Consider the following 14,800-nt stretch of genomic DNA (forward strand, 5'->3'; position numbering starts at 1 on the left):
TTTATTTTAGAATGTGTTTAAGAAAAATGTTTTCATTTTCATGAAGTGCTAACGTATTTGGCACTTCCGTTTGTAGGAGTCTGTGTTCTCCACTGTGGCCAGAGGCATCGTGGAATCCTGCATGAGTGGTTACAATGGCACCATCTTTGCGTAGTAAGTTGTTGACTGTGTCCCTACGTCAGGGTACGACGTTAAGTGCTTCTATTCATTTCCTATGGCTGATGTAACAGGTTACCACAAACTGGTGACAACGAATTTATTGTTTTACATCTTTCTGTCAGACAGATGTCTGACATGGTCTCACTGAGCTGAAATCAAGGTGTGCGCAGGGCTGCGTACCATCCTGGAAGCTCTAGTGGGGAATCTGTTTCCTTGCCTTTTTCAGCTTCGCATTACAGGCCACCAAATTACCTGGCCATCAGCCCCCTTTCTCTGCCTTCTAAGCAAACAACGTGCAACTCTGTCCCCTTCCTTAGTCACATGCCCTCTGCCTAGAGCTGGGACGGCTTCTCTAATTTTAAGGACTCATGTAATTGTATTGGTCCCACCTGGATAATCAAGGTGGCAGGGATTTAACTTCACCTCCTGGAGAAGAATTATCTGCTTATATTGCAGCAGGTTCTCGGACATAACTCTTGTTCATATTGATTACCCTGTGGCAAAATCGGTTTTGTTATCCTTAGTTTTGCTTGAAGTCGAAGAACCCGTTGACAACATTAAGTGAGGATTACTGTACTTGGAATCTGTAAGGAGGATCTGTCTTTTCTCCCCCATTTATTTATATATATGGCATGGACTTGTGTATTTATACCTTAGGTTATAATCTAATACTACCTTATATTTATCTTGTTGCTCATATTGTTCTGTCTTGGCCATTGGGATCTATCTGAGGTTGGTTTCTGTGTCCCATTGATATGTCGCATCTTTTTTTTTTTTTTTTGAGCACTTCCTTACTTTATGATGCTACAAGATGCTTCTGGCTCATTTTGTATTTTACTGTCCTAGGCCTAAAATCAGCCATTTTGCCAAAGAGCCCTGTTTACTTTTATTGGAGAATGGTATTTAGGATTCAATATCTGGGCACTAGGTGTGTTTGTTGCTACTGGAGTATCATTGCTTTTAGGCTGCCTCAGACAGCTGAGTAATATGTGTATATATACTAAGTCATGTATACAGACGGATCTATAATTGTTTCTGTATCTATCCATTTGTATATATATTAAGCTAAACAAGAGTTCATACTGTTGTCTCTGACTCTAATCCAAGGGTTTATAATTCACATGGGTTCATTCTAGCCTTTCTGTCTTGTTTATCTGCAACTTTCCTTGCTGACAAACCTGGCTCCCACCTTCTGTCATCCATTTATTTATTTGTTTAACCCCAGTGCACATGTAAAGCAGCTTCAGAATGGTTAGCCTATATCCCTTTGATATACAAATTGATGAAGTACAGTGTTTATGTACAGATCTTTTTATTTTTTTTAAGCCTTAACAGTTTCCAGTCAAAACCTCATTTTCTAAAGTCACTTAGGTTAGCTCCTTTTCTACCCTCCCTCTTCAGTTCATTTGTGTCCTGTTCTTGTAATCAGCAGGAAGCCTTCTTTCCTGGGGTCTTTGACACCCTGCTTGGTGTGTTTTGCTTGTTTGTTGAGTTTGCCTGCTTTAGAGTGCGCCCTTTAAAATGTACAGGTGTGTAGTGTTTTGACAAATGCAGAGAGCCATGTATTTACCACCCCAGTACTGAAGAGAACGATGCCCACTGTTCTTTTTGTAGTCAGCCACGCCCCTCCCCTCAACCGGATTGTCAGGGTGTGCTAATACAGTTTCCATTCCTGTAGCTTTGCCTTTCCAGAGTGTCATGTGAATGGAATCAAACAATATGTAGCCTTTTGGATCTTGCTTTTTTTTTCTTAGTAAAATACATTTAGGATTCATCTATGTTGTTGCGTGCATCACTAGCATATTCTTTTTTTTTTTCTTTTCCAAACAGTATTTTATTGTATAGACATACCACAATTTGTTTATTTGTTTCCCTGCAAAGGATATCTTGGTTGCTTCCAGTTTTTAGTGATTATAAATAAAGTTGCTTCAAACATTCGAATATTGTTTTTTTACGTGAGCATAAGTTTTCAAATCATTTGAGTAAATACTAGGAATGTAATTGCTGGGCTGTATGATTAACTTTACGAGAAACTGCCAAACTGTCTTCCAAATGTATATTTAAAGTGAGTGATGATCCCGAGTGTCTAAATGTTGGCAGCCTTAATATTGCTAGGAATTTAATACTGGGATATAAGCTGGAGATCCAGAAAGCATTGAGACAACTTTGGCAGTACTACAAGGTGAATTTTAGTATCATTTCAGAGTTGTCTCATGAATAGGAATATAATTTGTAGTGTAATTATTTTTTTCTTTCTAACAATAGACTTTTTGAAAATTAAAATTTCTTTTTAAAATTTCTTATTAATTATAGTTGGCATACTATATATTAGTTTCAGGTGTACAACAGTGATTCGACATTTATATATCTTATGAATTGGTCACAATAAGTCTAGTAACAGTAACAGATGGTTACTAGACTTATTGTGACCAATGTTATTGACTGTATTCTATATGCTGTACATTGCATCTTCTTGACTTATTTTATAACTGGAAGTTTGTACTTCTTAATCCCCTTATCCTTTTCTGCCTATTCCTAGCAATAGACTTTTAAATTTTATTTCTAACTAGAGATTTTTAATAGGATGTAGTGAATTATGTCATTCATTTTGAGCAGCTGATGGTTTTTTTGTGTGTATCCTTGGTTCAGCCATAAGTTGCTCAAAACACAAGAAAATAAAAAATACATTAAGAAGTTTAAATATTGTAAATACATTTTTCCATGAAAATTTACCTTCGCCTTTTATGGTAATTTTTATTCAGTTTCGTACAGCAGAACTAAATGTTCTCTGTGATGAGGCAGATAACTTTTCTCAAGAGAAAAAAAGATTTTTGTTTTCACAGAATATTTTGAATGGTAAAGTTCAAAAATAAATGTGAAATAAGAGACACGATTGCCAGAGATTATAAATCTCTAGAACAGTTTTCTTTGGGGACCCTGTAGGTGCACCAATTATAATGTTTAATTTGTGGCATGTTTATTAATAACTAATGAAAATTGCTTTGGGTAGTTGAGGGTAGAAATGAGAAACATTTGGAGAGAAATGAGTGTTTGACTTCTTAGTTGGGTGAGCATGCTTTCTGGTTTACCTGAGACCCTCCCAATTCTAGAGTAATTGTTAATAGTGTTCCCTTTATTCTCAAGTATGGGACTCAATACTATCCATTTCTCATTCCGAGTTACCAAAGAACTTTTTTCCTCTGCCTGCACAAGAAAGGTAAACAACTGGACCACACTGTTTTCTTGCTTTGGGAGTACTTAACCAAAAAGTAAATTCAAATTTTATATTTTGTTATGAAAGCAAGCTAAAGACATTTGACACCCTAACTGACATCTATCTTTAACATAAACTTTTTTTATTTTTAGTTTTTTGTTACTCTTGTTTCTCAGGATAACTGAGCAGATAGGACATTACACACAAAAATTAAGCCTAGAGTGTAAAGGTTTTTTAAGTTGCTTTATTTTTAAAGGAAGACATTTTAGTATCTTTTAAAGGGAGAATTTAGGAAAGGAATTGCTGCATTATTTAGAATAGCAAAAATTGGAAGAAAAAGTCCAGTTCGTTCTGGTTAAATTATGATACATTGAAGAGTAACAGTGCAGCAAACAAAATAAAGAAGTAGATCTCTTCTGACTTAGGAAAATATCTGAAGCAAAACATGAAAAACAGGTTACAGAGCAGTATTAAGAGCGTCATTTCAATGCTGTAAATAAAAATTAAATGAAAACTCTGGTGCTTGTGTTAGTATAATCCGGAAGCATTTATCAGGCAATTAGCAGTAGTTAGCTAATTAGTAGTAGAATAGGAGAGAAAGAAAATGGATCATTCACTTTTTGCCTAATGTAATTCAAAAAAAGAAAGACAATAAACTCTTTGTGGGGAAAATTTATACACTAATAGACCATATTAGAGTAGAAGGGTAGTCTTCTAAATTTTATGTGTACAAATAATATATAAAACATTTCTTTTACAGTGGGCAGACTGGCTCAGGAAAAACATTTACTATGATGGGTAAGTAAATTAAAGATTAACATTTGCTGGCTTTATCTCTGTTGATGACAGCACCTAGGACATTTAAGGTGCTGAATGAACAGTCTTTGAATTGCATGTAGTAATTTTTATATAGTTGCATACTTGTATAACCACTACCCAGATCCAGTTCTTAGTCAGCAACCATTCCCGCTCTCATTTCCTGAAGTATGTATTACTCTGACTTTATCATCATTAGTTTTACTTGTTTTTGAACTTTTACAAATGAAATTTTACTGTATATGCTCCTTTAGGTCTGACTTTTTTCTCTTGGCATTAAATTCCTAAGATTCCCTATGTTGTTGCATGTAGTAGTAGTTTATTTCCGTCGCTGTATAAAATATTATTGTATGAATACGCCATAATTTTCCATTCTACTGTCAATAGATATTTGCATTATTTCCATTTTGGGCCATATGAATAATGCTGTTGTGAACAATTTTTCTCGTATGTATTTTTTAAAGTCGTTTCTGTTTTTCTGTTGGATATAAACCTAGGAGTAGAATTGCTGGATCATAGTCTATGTATATTCAGCTTTAGTAAATACTGCCAAACAGTTTTCCAAAGTGAGATATGGAAGTTTCAGTTGCTCCACCATCCTTGGCCACTTTCGACACTGTTAGTTTTTGAAATTTTAGCCATTCTGGAGGGTGTATAGTATTATCTCATTGTGTGTTTGTTTCCACTTCCCTGATGTCTATCGACAACTGAGCAGATTTTGTATGCTTTTTGGACATTTGAAGAGCTTCTCTGGAAAATGCCCATTCAAGCTTTTTTCCTACTTAAAAAGCTAGCTTGTCTTGTTTTTTTACTCTTTTGTAGGAATTCGTTATAAAGTAGAGAGATATTAGCACTTTGTCTATGATATAGATTACAGATTTTTCTCTGGGTTTTTAATTTGTCTTTTGACTTATATGGTTTTTAACTATGCTAAAGTTTTTTTCTTTTATGTGGTTACATTTCAGGGTTTTTAAAAATAGTTTCTGAATTGTAAATTGTAGTAAGAAAGGTCTTCCCCTTGCTGAGGTTATAACATTATAACAGTTGAGACTTACGCCAGGCTTTCTTTAAGGCTCTGGTGCGCTACTTGAATACAGGGTAGTGTCTGGGCTCTTGTAGAGCTTATATTCTCAGGAGGGATGTACCATTACAGGTAAATAAATGTCTAGTAATTAGGCCAGAGGTAATAAGTGCTATGAAGGAAAAAAAAAAAAGGATGGAAAAGAACAAGGGAGGTGGGTGGTCAGGAAAGGCTTCTCAGGAGGTGATATTTGAATAGAATTATTAAGTAGAATGAGACTGAACCATGAACTAACCAGGAAAAGAATCTTCCAGGCAGAGGGACTCAATGCATGGGCTTTGAGGTGGGAGCATGCGCAGGAGTGTATGAGGAACAGCAAGAACACTCACAGGACTCGAGTGGAGTTTTCCAGAATAAGAGGCCAATAGGAAGGGGAGTTGGAGCTGTCGCCTGAGGCCAAGTCATGTAGGACCTAGTAAGGATTTTGAATTTTGTTATGAGTGTGATGTACAGTCAGTCATTGGAAGGAAGGCTTTGGTTTTTGGTTTGATAAAGAATTATGTGATGTAAAGTATAATTTAAAGGATTACTTCAAGCAGCTGAATGAGATAAAGACTGTAGGAGGAACTAAAGGATTAGGAAGGATCAGGGGGACGCAGGGTTAGCAGTTAAGGCAGTGGAGTAGGCGAGGGATGGTGAAGGGAGCTAAAGAATGTGCTGACCATCTTTGTGTATTATTTCACAGGAAAATGTTATAAAATTATCTGCATACTCTAATATTATTTGTCCTCTTTGTTCATTTACTTACATTTTCTTTCTCTATTATATATGTATATATTTAAGGTATAATTTGCAAAGACTATTTAAATATTCCATGTGTAGCGCATCGAGACAATGATAATATTAAAAAATTTTTTTCTGTGCATTTATTGCATACACCAGCCTTTCGTTAGTTCCTTTGGTTGCTAAGGCATATTAAAATGATATTTATAGTAACTTATAGATATTTTCTAGCTATATTTTTTTCTGGCTTATCTATATCTATATCTATATCTATATCTATATCTATATCTATATCATAGCTTGAATTAGTATTCCATAAAGTCCTGCTGTTTACATATTCACTCACCTCTCCTTCTTTCCCTAATGTTAACAAAATAGAGGTAGTACAACTCTGCATTTTTCTATCTCTGTAGAAATCTTTTGAAATATTCCTACAGTATATTTCTTACCTACTCGGCTTTTATTGCCCAATTTAAATAATACTAGGTAATGCTAATCTTTAATAGTAATCTGTGAGGTAGTTATTACCATATTATCCCCATTTTACAGTTAGGAACTCAGAATAAGTAATTAGCCTATGGCCACATGGCCATTTTGTACAGATCCATAAGACCAAATATTATAAACAAGTAAAGTACAATTGTTTGATATTTCTGCTAGTGTTGGTACATGGCAGGAAGAAAATTTTCAAGCTTGGTACCTAGATGGATTTTTTAATTTATTAAACAGCAACTACTTTTTAAAGTTGGTCAGTGGCTATTGTAGGTCTTCAGTCCTGTTGATAGGCAGGTTCTATTATATGATCTCTCACAGACCAAAACTTGTCTGGGGGCACACATAGGAAACTGATTATATAATGTGTCAACTTATTTCTATATAAATTGCCTTTCAGTGTTGCCATTTTGAAAGACTCCTGTATTAAGAACAAAAATGAACAGCTATATATTTTACATTTTTTAGGACCATCTGAATCTGATAATTTTTCTCATAACCTGAGAGGAGTAATCCCACGAAGTTTTGAATATTTGTTTTCCTTAATTGATCGTGAAAAAGATAAGGTAAAACTTACTTTCAAAATAAAGCAATTCTGTTAAATATCTAGTTTTGAGTAGCTAGCTACTAATTAGGTCATGGTACATGGAGGCTTGTACTTTACAATGTGGATAGGCTAGTGTGGCATAAAAAAACCTCAGTTCTTAAAATTAAAGATTCTGAGTTTTTGTTTTCTAAAAGTTCTTAGTTTGTAAAAGATGCATCATCTGTGAACTCAGATTGCTGGTTTAAAAGAAAGAATATAGTGCTTCTTAGGCTTTCAGATTTTGCAAGAGAGAAAGTGTAAACAAAATCTTAACTGAGGAACACAGATTCTCTGAGCTCCATCAGCAACCTGGACCTCGGCTCACGGTTGACTGCGAGTTGATTAGACCCTCATGACGTCCAGTAGTGACAGGCCCATCGTTATCTCCTTAGCAGCACCTGCTGCCACCTGGCTGTGATCTTGCTCCACAGGTGGTGTGGCTCCGTCATCCCTGGGATGTGGGGCTTCCCTCTTCCATCGGCTCCCAGATTGGGCTATTCTCAAGATTATGCTTCTGTAGTTTGGGAAATTCCAGGCTTAAGAGCCATTTGTGTTCTGTGTTCTAGTACATGCGTACCATGGACACCGATACATAACATTGGTTTACCATTTACTCCTTTGCGGAAACTACCCCTAACCACTGCAGTTAGACATGCCTGTTGCATGCCAGGGACATGTTTACTGCCTTGCATTTCTGTGGTTAAAAATTCTATAGAGAGGCTTTTAAAATAAATTTTCAGTCTTTTAAAGAATATTAACACTTGCTTCAAGTAAAACTTTATGAGGAAGTTCAATGTATAAGATGGATAAAAATGGAATCGTCCATCCAGACTACCCAGTTCCCATCTTCCTGGCCTAGTTCTCAGCACCTCTGGAAACTTTAGGGCTCCTGGGACCACAGTGATGCGGCTTTAAAATATAATGATGTGTTGAAATTAGTTATCTAGATTTTTTAACTGACTTTACGTATCTTGCATGGTGTAAAGGATAATATTGTAGGAAATTTACACTTGTGAAGCAAGTGAAAGATTAATGCTCATAAAGATAAGAATGAATATATGAAAATAATATATCTAAACGAGGCTTCTCTTTTGCAGGCTGGAGCTGGAAAGAGCTTCCTTTGTAAGTGTTCGTTTATTGAGATCTACAATGAGCAGATCTATGATCTACTGGACTCTGCATCGGCTGGACTGTACCTAAGGGAGCACATCAAGAAGGGCGTCTTTGTTGTTGGTGCGGCGGAGCAAGTGGTGACCTCAGCTGCTGAGGCCTATCAGGTGTCCTACCTTGAGTATTTTGATCCTCAGACACCATGACATGCTGTGAAAAGCACCTCAATCTCAACCAAAGCAAGAATTGAGCTGCTAAAAATATTTTGTAAAGGCATAACCCAGAATGTTTATGGGAAGGAAAGAATAAAGAATATGACAGTGTTTTATAGCTCTCCCCTTAGTTAAGATAGAACTGAGCCTCTGGGTTTTGCAGTATCTTAGTGCTGCTCATTCTAATCAGGCATTCCTAAAAACCACTCTGGAGGTCCCGGGGGACAGTTCATAGTGTTCATATTTCTTTAGTGGTTCCTCCTGGGAGCTGCCCCTTTGAGGAGCTCCTGGGATCTCTGCCATTTAAACCAACTGTACATATTATGACCTTGCTACTCAGAAATATAGTTCTCAGACTGTATCACTTGGGAGCCTGTTCCAAATGTGAATCTCAGGCCCTACCTAACACCTCCTGAGTCAGAATCCGAATTTTAATAAGATCCCTAGGTGATTAGTAGCATACTACAGTTTGAGATGTTCTGCCCTGTGGGGTAGGTACCTGTATCCCTATTTTACAACTATGGCACTGAGCTTGAAAAGGTTCAACTGATTCCAGAGCCTGTAGTCTGAACCTTCACCTACCCTGCTTGCCATCGGGAATAGGGACGGAGAACAAATACTTTATAGACCGAAAGCGCTAATAAAACTTAGAGCTTGAAGGTTATTTGAGATTTATCTTGTTTAGCTTTCTTATTGTCTAGGTGAAGAAAGGGTTTGGAGAGATTTTGTGATTTGTACTAAGTTAACACCAACGGAAGATGGCAAAACCAGTTCTAGATCCTATGTCTTCTGATTTCCTGTTTGTTCTCTTTTCATAATGTGGAGAGGGGACAAAAAGGAAAGAAAAAGGAAAATACTTGGAGTTTATTCCTCAATGGACCAGTATTTTTTCTCGCTACTGTTTACACATTTCCAACTGATGTTAGTGGCTGTCGTGGCCACTTAGAAGTTGTGATGATACATTTTCCTTTTGCCAGGTGTTGTCTGGAGGATGGAGAAACAGGCGTGTGGCATCGACATCAATGAATAGAGAGTCCTCTAGGTCTCACGCAGTCTTTACAATTACAATAGAGTCAATGGAGAAAAGCAACGAGACTGTGAACATACGGACCTCTCTGCTCAATTTGGTGGACTTAGCAGGATCAGAACGGCAAAAAGACACCCATGCAGAAGGGATGAGGTTGAAGGTAAGGATGGACTTGTGACCTTCACTTGAACTTGTGTATGAATTCTTAGTAGAAGTCAATACCAAGCTAAGTGTTGTGAGCGTTACAAAGGAATAAGAAATGTCTTCCATCCAAAAGGTGTAGAAATTTTTGTTGTTGAGTAGAGATAGTAAATATACATGGGATAGGACAAGTCTGTTCTCAAATAGCAAGAGTCTTTGAATTCATTCCAGACAGTACAGGTGGCAGCAGGGGACAGAGGAGAGGGAGTGACATGGACTGCTCAGGAGAAGCATGGGGAACCAGGATTTGGGTAGGGAGAGAGGAACAGGGAATATGTGCCTGGCAGGGAGGCTTCTTAAGAGTTATTGTGGTTGCAAAGCGAGTATGGCATTTGGCATAAGTAGGCCTAGATCGTTGAGGACCAGGAGTGCCAGGCCAAGTTTACTCTCAACTCTCCAAACACTGGGAAACAAAAGTTTTGTTTTTCTGTGCAGAAAGCCTGTTTTATAAGACCTTAGCCATCTGGCCCACCACTGCCAGATTCATGAGGGGAGAGCCGAAAGAGAAAGGAGACCGGTTGTGCTGTTTAGTATTTCAGGGCTGAGGGTTAAGGACCTAGCCTTAGGCTAAGGTATTGACAGTGGGGCCAGAGGTTCTCTATAATATGTACTGCCAGTATGCATGCATGTATGTATGTATGTATGTATGTATTATAATGTGAATTGTCAATAAAATATGCGAGTTCTGTAGGATAAATGAGGGCTGGGGGCGAACAGTTGAAAATGGTGGAGATGAGTCTACTTTTGGCATTAAAAATATGGATTTGAGCCTCCTGAGGCAATCTCAGGCTCGTGTTTCTATTAAGACATGTAGCAAAGAAAAATAGCATATGTGTATAATAAGACATACACTGGGCCTATTCTAAAAGCTTTATATGTATTTACTCATTTAGCCTTTCCAACAACTCTGGGAAGTAGGTACTATTATCCTTTCTATTTTAAAGAAACTGAAGTAAATTTTCCTAGGGTACACAGCTAAGAGTAGAGCTGAGATTCGAACAGAAGTTTGTTGTTCAGCTCCACAGACAGTGCTCTCAGCCTTTCTGGTTTACTGGATGGTAAAACAGGTGGTGGCCGCTCTGAACTCAGTGCATCTTGCTTTATAATTTCGACCCTTTCTCTTTTTTTTCTATGCTCCCACCACTGCAAACTTAGTTACCGACATATGCTACCTACAGTAAAAATCCAGTCTAACATATTTAACCTAAACATTTTTTTCTCCCAAACCACTTTTTAAAAGGGGTTTTATTATCCTATACAGAATTAGACTGAATAGTCTTTTGTAGTAAATGCATCAGTGGCTTTATGGGACATGGAGTGAGTTATGAGTTATCACACCCTTATAATATAGCAAACATTTTAACATAAAAGCATTGAAAAATATGCCTACTAATGCATTACAACTTTTTTCCTGTTTTTTCTAGTTTTTATCTTTATAGGTCAGTTTAAAACTATTGCAATCATGAGGTGATATTGATATTTTTCCTTCAAGTCACTTTGTATTTGCCTTTGAATACTAAAACTGCAGTGTGTGTCAAATAGGAAAAGGTCAGGGGATAGTTGAGGACATCTATCTGCTGAACAGGTAGTTATCCTTAACTAATACTGTCTCTGACTTGCCTTTCCATTCACTATTGTCACCTTGCTAGGTATATTTTAATACAAAATGCTAAACAGAAACCAGTGCACCTAAATTTTTGTTCTTTTCTCCCGATGCCGTAGGAAGCAGGTAACATCAACCGATCATTGAGCTGCCTGGGCCAAGTGATCACCGCACTCGTCGATGTGGGCAATGGAAAACAGAGACACGTTTGCTACCGGGACTCCAAGCTTACCTTCCTACTCCGGGTAAAGCAGATCCTTGGGTTCCTGGGCCTTTTGTTGGTTATGCTCATGATGGCTAATGGGTGGACAATTTCTCAGCTTTGGTGGTCAGAGTGTACGTTTTCTTTGCTTGAAAAGATCTGTGGGTTCTTCTGTTCGTATCATTAAACAGGATTCCCTCGGTGGAAACGCCAAAACGGCCATAGTCGCCAATGTTCATCCTGGACCACGGTGCTTCGGGGAAACCCTGTCAACGCTGAATTTTGCTCAAAGAGCCAAGCTGATTAAAAATAAGGTAAAATACTGAGTACAACGATTAATTTCCTCTCTCTCGCAAAGGAGAAATTGGTCATCCTTACTCCAGAGGTAGACCCCTTGATCATCTTACCATGGTTAGAGTGCAGGGGTCCACTTTGCCTCCTTTCCTGTGTAGGCCAGTGTGTAGGCTTAGTCATTCATTTCATTGGATTATGACCCTCGGGTTGGGTATTTGTAATATGAGGAGGAAAAATCACTAGAGCTTCCTGACTATCTCTTGGAATTTATTAGAAGTTTTTGGAGAGTGGAGAACTGCAGAGGCAATTAGAATTATGATGTCACTGATGTGACTGTGATGTCAGAATATTGAGGAGTGCCTTGTAATGAGGCTGGCCATAAAAATCAGAAGCAACTAGAAATGGCTTCTTATAACTCATGAAACAACAGAACGGGGAGCCTTATACTAGTCACTATCAATGGTAAGTCCCCTGCTGCAGTGAAAGTGGCTAGGGTACCTGGGACCTGTTTAAGGGTGATCTATTTCAATCTTTCTCAATGGGCAGACCTGGCTTAAGAAAGGAACACGGGGACCTTGGGGCTGTCAGAGGGCTTGTTCCCTCACTGGAGCGTTGAGTGTTTCACAGCTGGGTCCCTTTGATCTGGTTTGTACTCTGCCATTCTCATTATCCCCTAGTTGGTCTGTGGGCCTTTCTGAGCCTCCTAGATGTCATCTCAAATAAGACATTTCTTTAAGAGAATTTTTTTTTTTTTTTTAGGCAAGGCAACCCTTGGTTGACCTCACAGATTGCAAGGACCTTGTCAGCTTGCAATCCCTTATTTTTATTTTTTTATTTTTTACATCTACAGCACCTGGTCTTCTTGGTGGTCTCTCATCCAAGTACTAACCAGGCCTGACCCTGCTTAGCTTCCGAGATCAGATGGGATCGGGCTTGTTCAGGGTAGCATGGCCATGGGCAGACAATTTCTTAAAGAGACATTTCTTTAAAATACATTAAGTCTGGTAATAAAACAGATGGAGCTGTCACACCAGCCCTCCTTCCAGGATGGCTGTTAGGGAGTTCAGAGTTGAATTCCTTTGGGAGGGAGGTTTCTGCCGGTGACGGGGCTCAGGCCAGCCCTGCAGCTCGCCACCGCCTTATTGTGAGCCATGACAGAGGTCATTCCCACTGAGGAGTTGCTCTTCTCCGCGGGACGGTGCCGTACGTTTTAGGAGGAAGGTGCTGTCGGACCCCAGGGTATGTTCATGTCATTAGACAGGATTTCCTTGGTGGTAATGGACTCAGCCCAGCAGGGCCCAGGGCTGGTCAACAGAGCCAAGAACTAAGCGGGATGTCATGGAGGAGGGAAAGGGTCTCTGGCTGTGGCTATGAATGCAGAGAAAGGAAGCTCCCTCTGCTCCAGCACACTGTGGTTCCGGTGGCCTTTTGACCGTTTGTGAGACGGAAGTGCGGTTTTGTTTGCTGTTCGTCACTCCAAATCATACAAACAAATATAAACACAAGACTATACAACTCAAAAAAACTGTCCTTTTAGGACACGTGAAACTTATCGGATTTCATTAACCAGTGTCACCATTAAAAAAAAAAAGTAATAAATTGAAAGAAAGTTCCAGATAAACTTTTAGAAATCCCTTAAAAAAGAAAATGTCCTTTTAATGCTTATTAAACAACTCTTGAACAGGCGGTGGTAAATGAAGACACCCAAGGAAATGTGAGCCAACTGCAAGCTGAAGTGAAGAGGCTCAAAGAACAGCTGGCCCAGCTAACCACAGGACATGTACTCCCAGAGAGCTTTCTCACCGCAGGTAAGATGAGCACAGCGTTCTCTGTCCTGAGGGAGACCGCGCGTGGACATGAGCGTGAGAACCCTCTGATGACAGGCACGACACAGCAAGGGACCCAAAGTTTTCCACAAGTATTTTTCTGTTTATTTCACCTACATAGGAACATGGTACTCTGTCTATTACAGATACAGATTCCAGGTACTGAATTCTGTGAGACATGTGGGAAGGGGGAGGAGAAATAATTTTGAATAATTCATTTCTAATAAGTGCTACAACGACGTGCTAATAAACTTTATTTAGATCTACTTCTAAGATTCTGTTATATGTAATCTAGATATATTTACTAAATAGGATGAGGGAGACTTATTTTTCTTTAAAGAATAGCTAATATGTGGACTGGGTTAACCTATGATCTGGTGATAGTTTGATTCTTTTAGATTGAGAGCTGTCAGTTAAAGGCTGTTTTAGCTCTTGGCTTGGTCTTCAGATTTGAGAGATAAACATTTTTTCCCCTTTCCTTTTCTTATTGGATCAATTACAGACAAAGACGAGACTAATTACATGAAGTATTTCCAAGAGGCAATGTTATTCTTTAAGAAATCTGAACAGGAAAAGAAGGTAGGAAACAATTAACATAAAGTGGATGTAAGATATTTTAGGCTTTACTGTGCGGTGCCTTTCTGAGTGGAATAAATGGCACCAGTAAATAAAACCTAAAGGAAGGCTGTGAAAAATCTAATTTCGCCTTTGAGATTAAATGGAAAGTTAGCGTTTGTTGCTTAGTTTGTGAAAATTCTGGGAAGCTGCATTACTTTTCATGTTTAACCAAATTATGAATTTTTTAAGTCTCTGGTAGAAAAGGTTACCCAATTAGAAGACCTCACTCTCAAAAAAGAGAAGTTTATTCAGTCTAATAAAATGATCGTGAAATTCCGAGAGGATCAAATAATGCGCCTGGAGAAACTCCACAAGGAATCGCGGGGAAGTTTTCTGCCTGAGGAGCAGGATCGTTTGCTGTCAGAATTAAGAGACGAGATTCAAACTTTGCGAGAACAAGTGAGTACATGACTTTTACACTCTTTCTACCAAGGCAGGTATAAATTTGTCATCAGATTTTTAGAATACAATGGAATACAATGCAAGGTGTATTAAATGAATTCAACTGACAGTATGATTGCATCATTTATTTCCTGCCATTTTCTAAAATAGTAGATAGAACCCTAAAGGAATAGGGAGGAAGTTGTGATATTGCTATGGCAACACTCAGCCCTAGCAGGCCACGCCTACTTCATC

General features: G+C 38.4%; 1 protein-coding gene and 1 pseudogene across 1 annotated transcript in view; one reads left to right on the forward strand and one right to left on the reverse strand.

The window, feature by feature from the left end:
• Positions 1-14,800, forward strand: part of KIF15 (kinesin family member 15) — a 51,736-nt gene that overhangs the window by 7,369 nt on the left and 29,567 nt on the right. Inside the window, exons 4-13 of the mRNA XM_039837491.1 lie at positions 77-153; positions 4,134-4,171; positions 6,954-7,051; positions 8,169-8,348; positions 9,371-9,580; positions 11,344-11,469; positions 11,618-11,740; positions 13,405-13,528; positions 14,049-14,125; positions 14,354-14,563. Coding sequence (XP_039693425.1) covers positions 77-153; positions 4,134-4,171; positions 6,954-7,051; positions 8,169-8,348; positions 9,371-9,580; positions 11,344-11,469; positions 11,618-11,740; positions 13,405-13,528; positions 14,049-14,125; positions 14,354-14,563 — 1,263 coding nt within the window. The remainder of the gene's footprint in view (positions 1-76; positions 154-4,133; positions 4,172-6,953; positions 7,052-8,168; positions 8,349-9,370; positions 9,581-11,343; positions 11,470-11,617; positions 11,741-13,404; positions 13,529-14,048; positions 14,126-14,353; positions 14,564-14,800) is intronic.
• LOC120582525 (uncharacterized) lies at positions 12,562-12,679 on the reverse strand (annotated as a pseudogene).

Source organism: Pteropus medius, unplaced genomic scaffold, assembly GCF_902729225.1.
Source record: "Pteropus medius unplaced genomic scaffold, Ma_sr-lr_union100, whole genome shotgun sequence".
NCBI classification, from domain to species: domain Eukaryota; kingdom Metazoa; phylum Chordata; class Mammalia; order Chiroptera; family Pteropodidae; genus Pteropus; species Pteropus medius.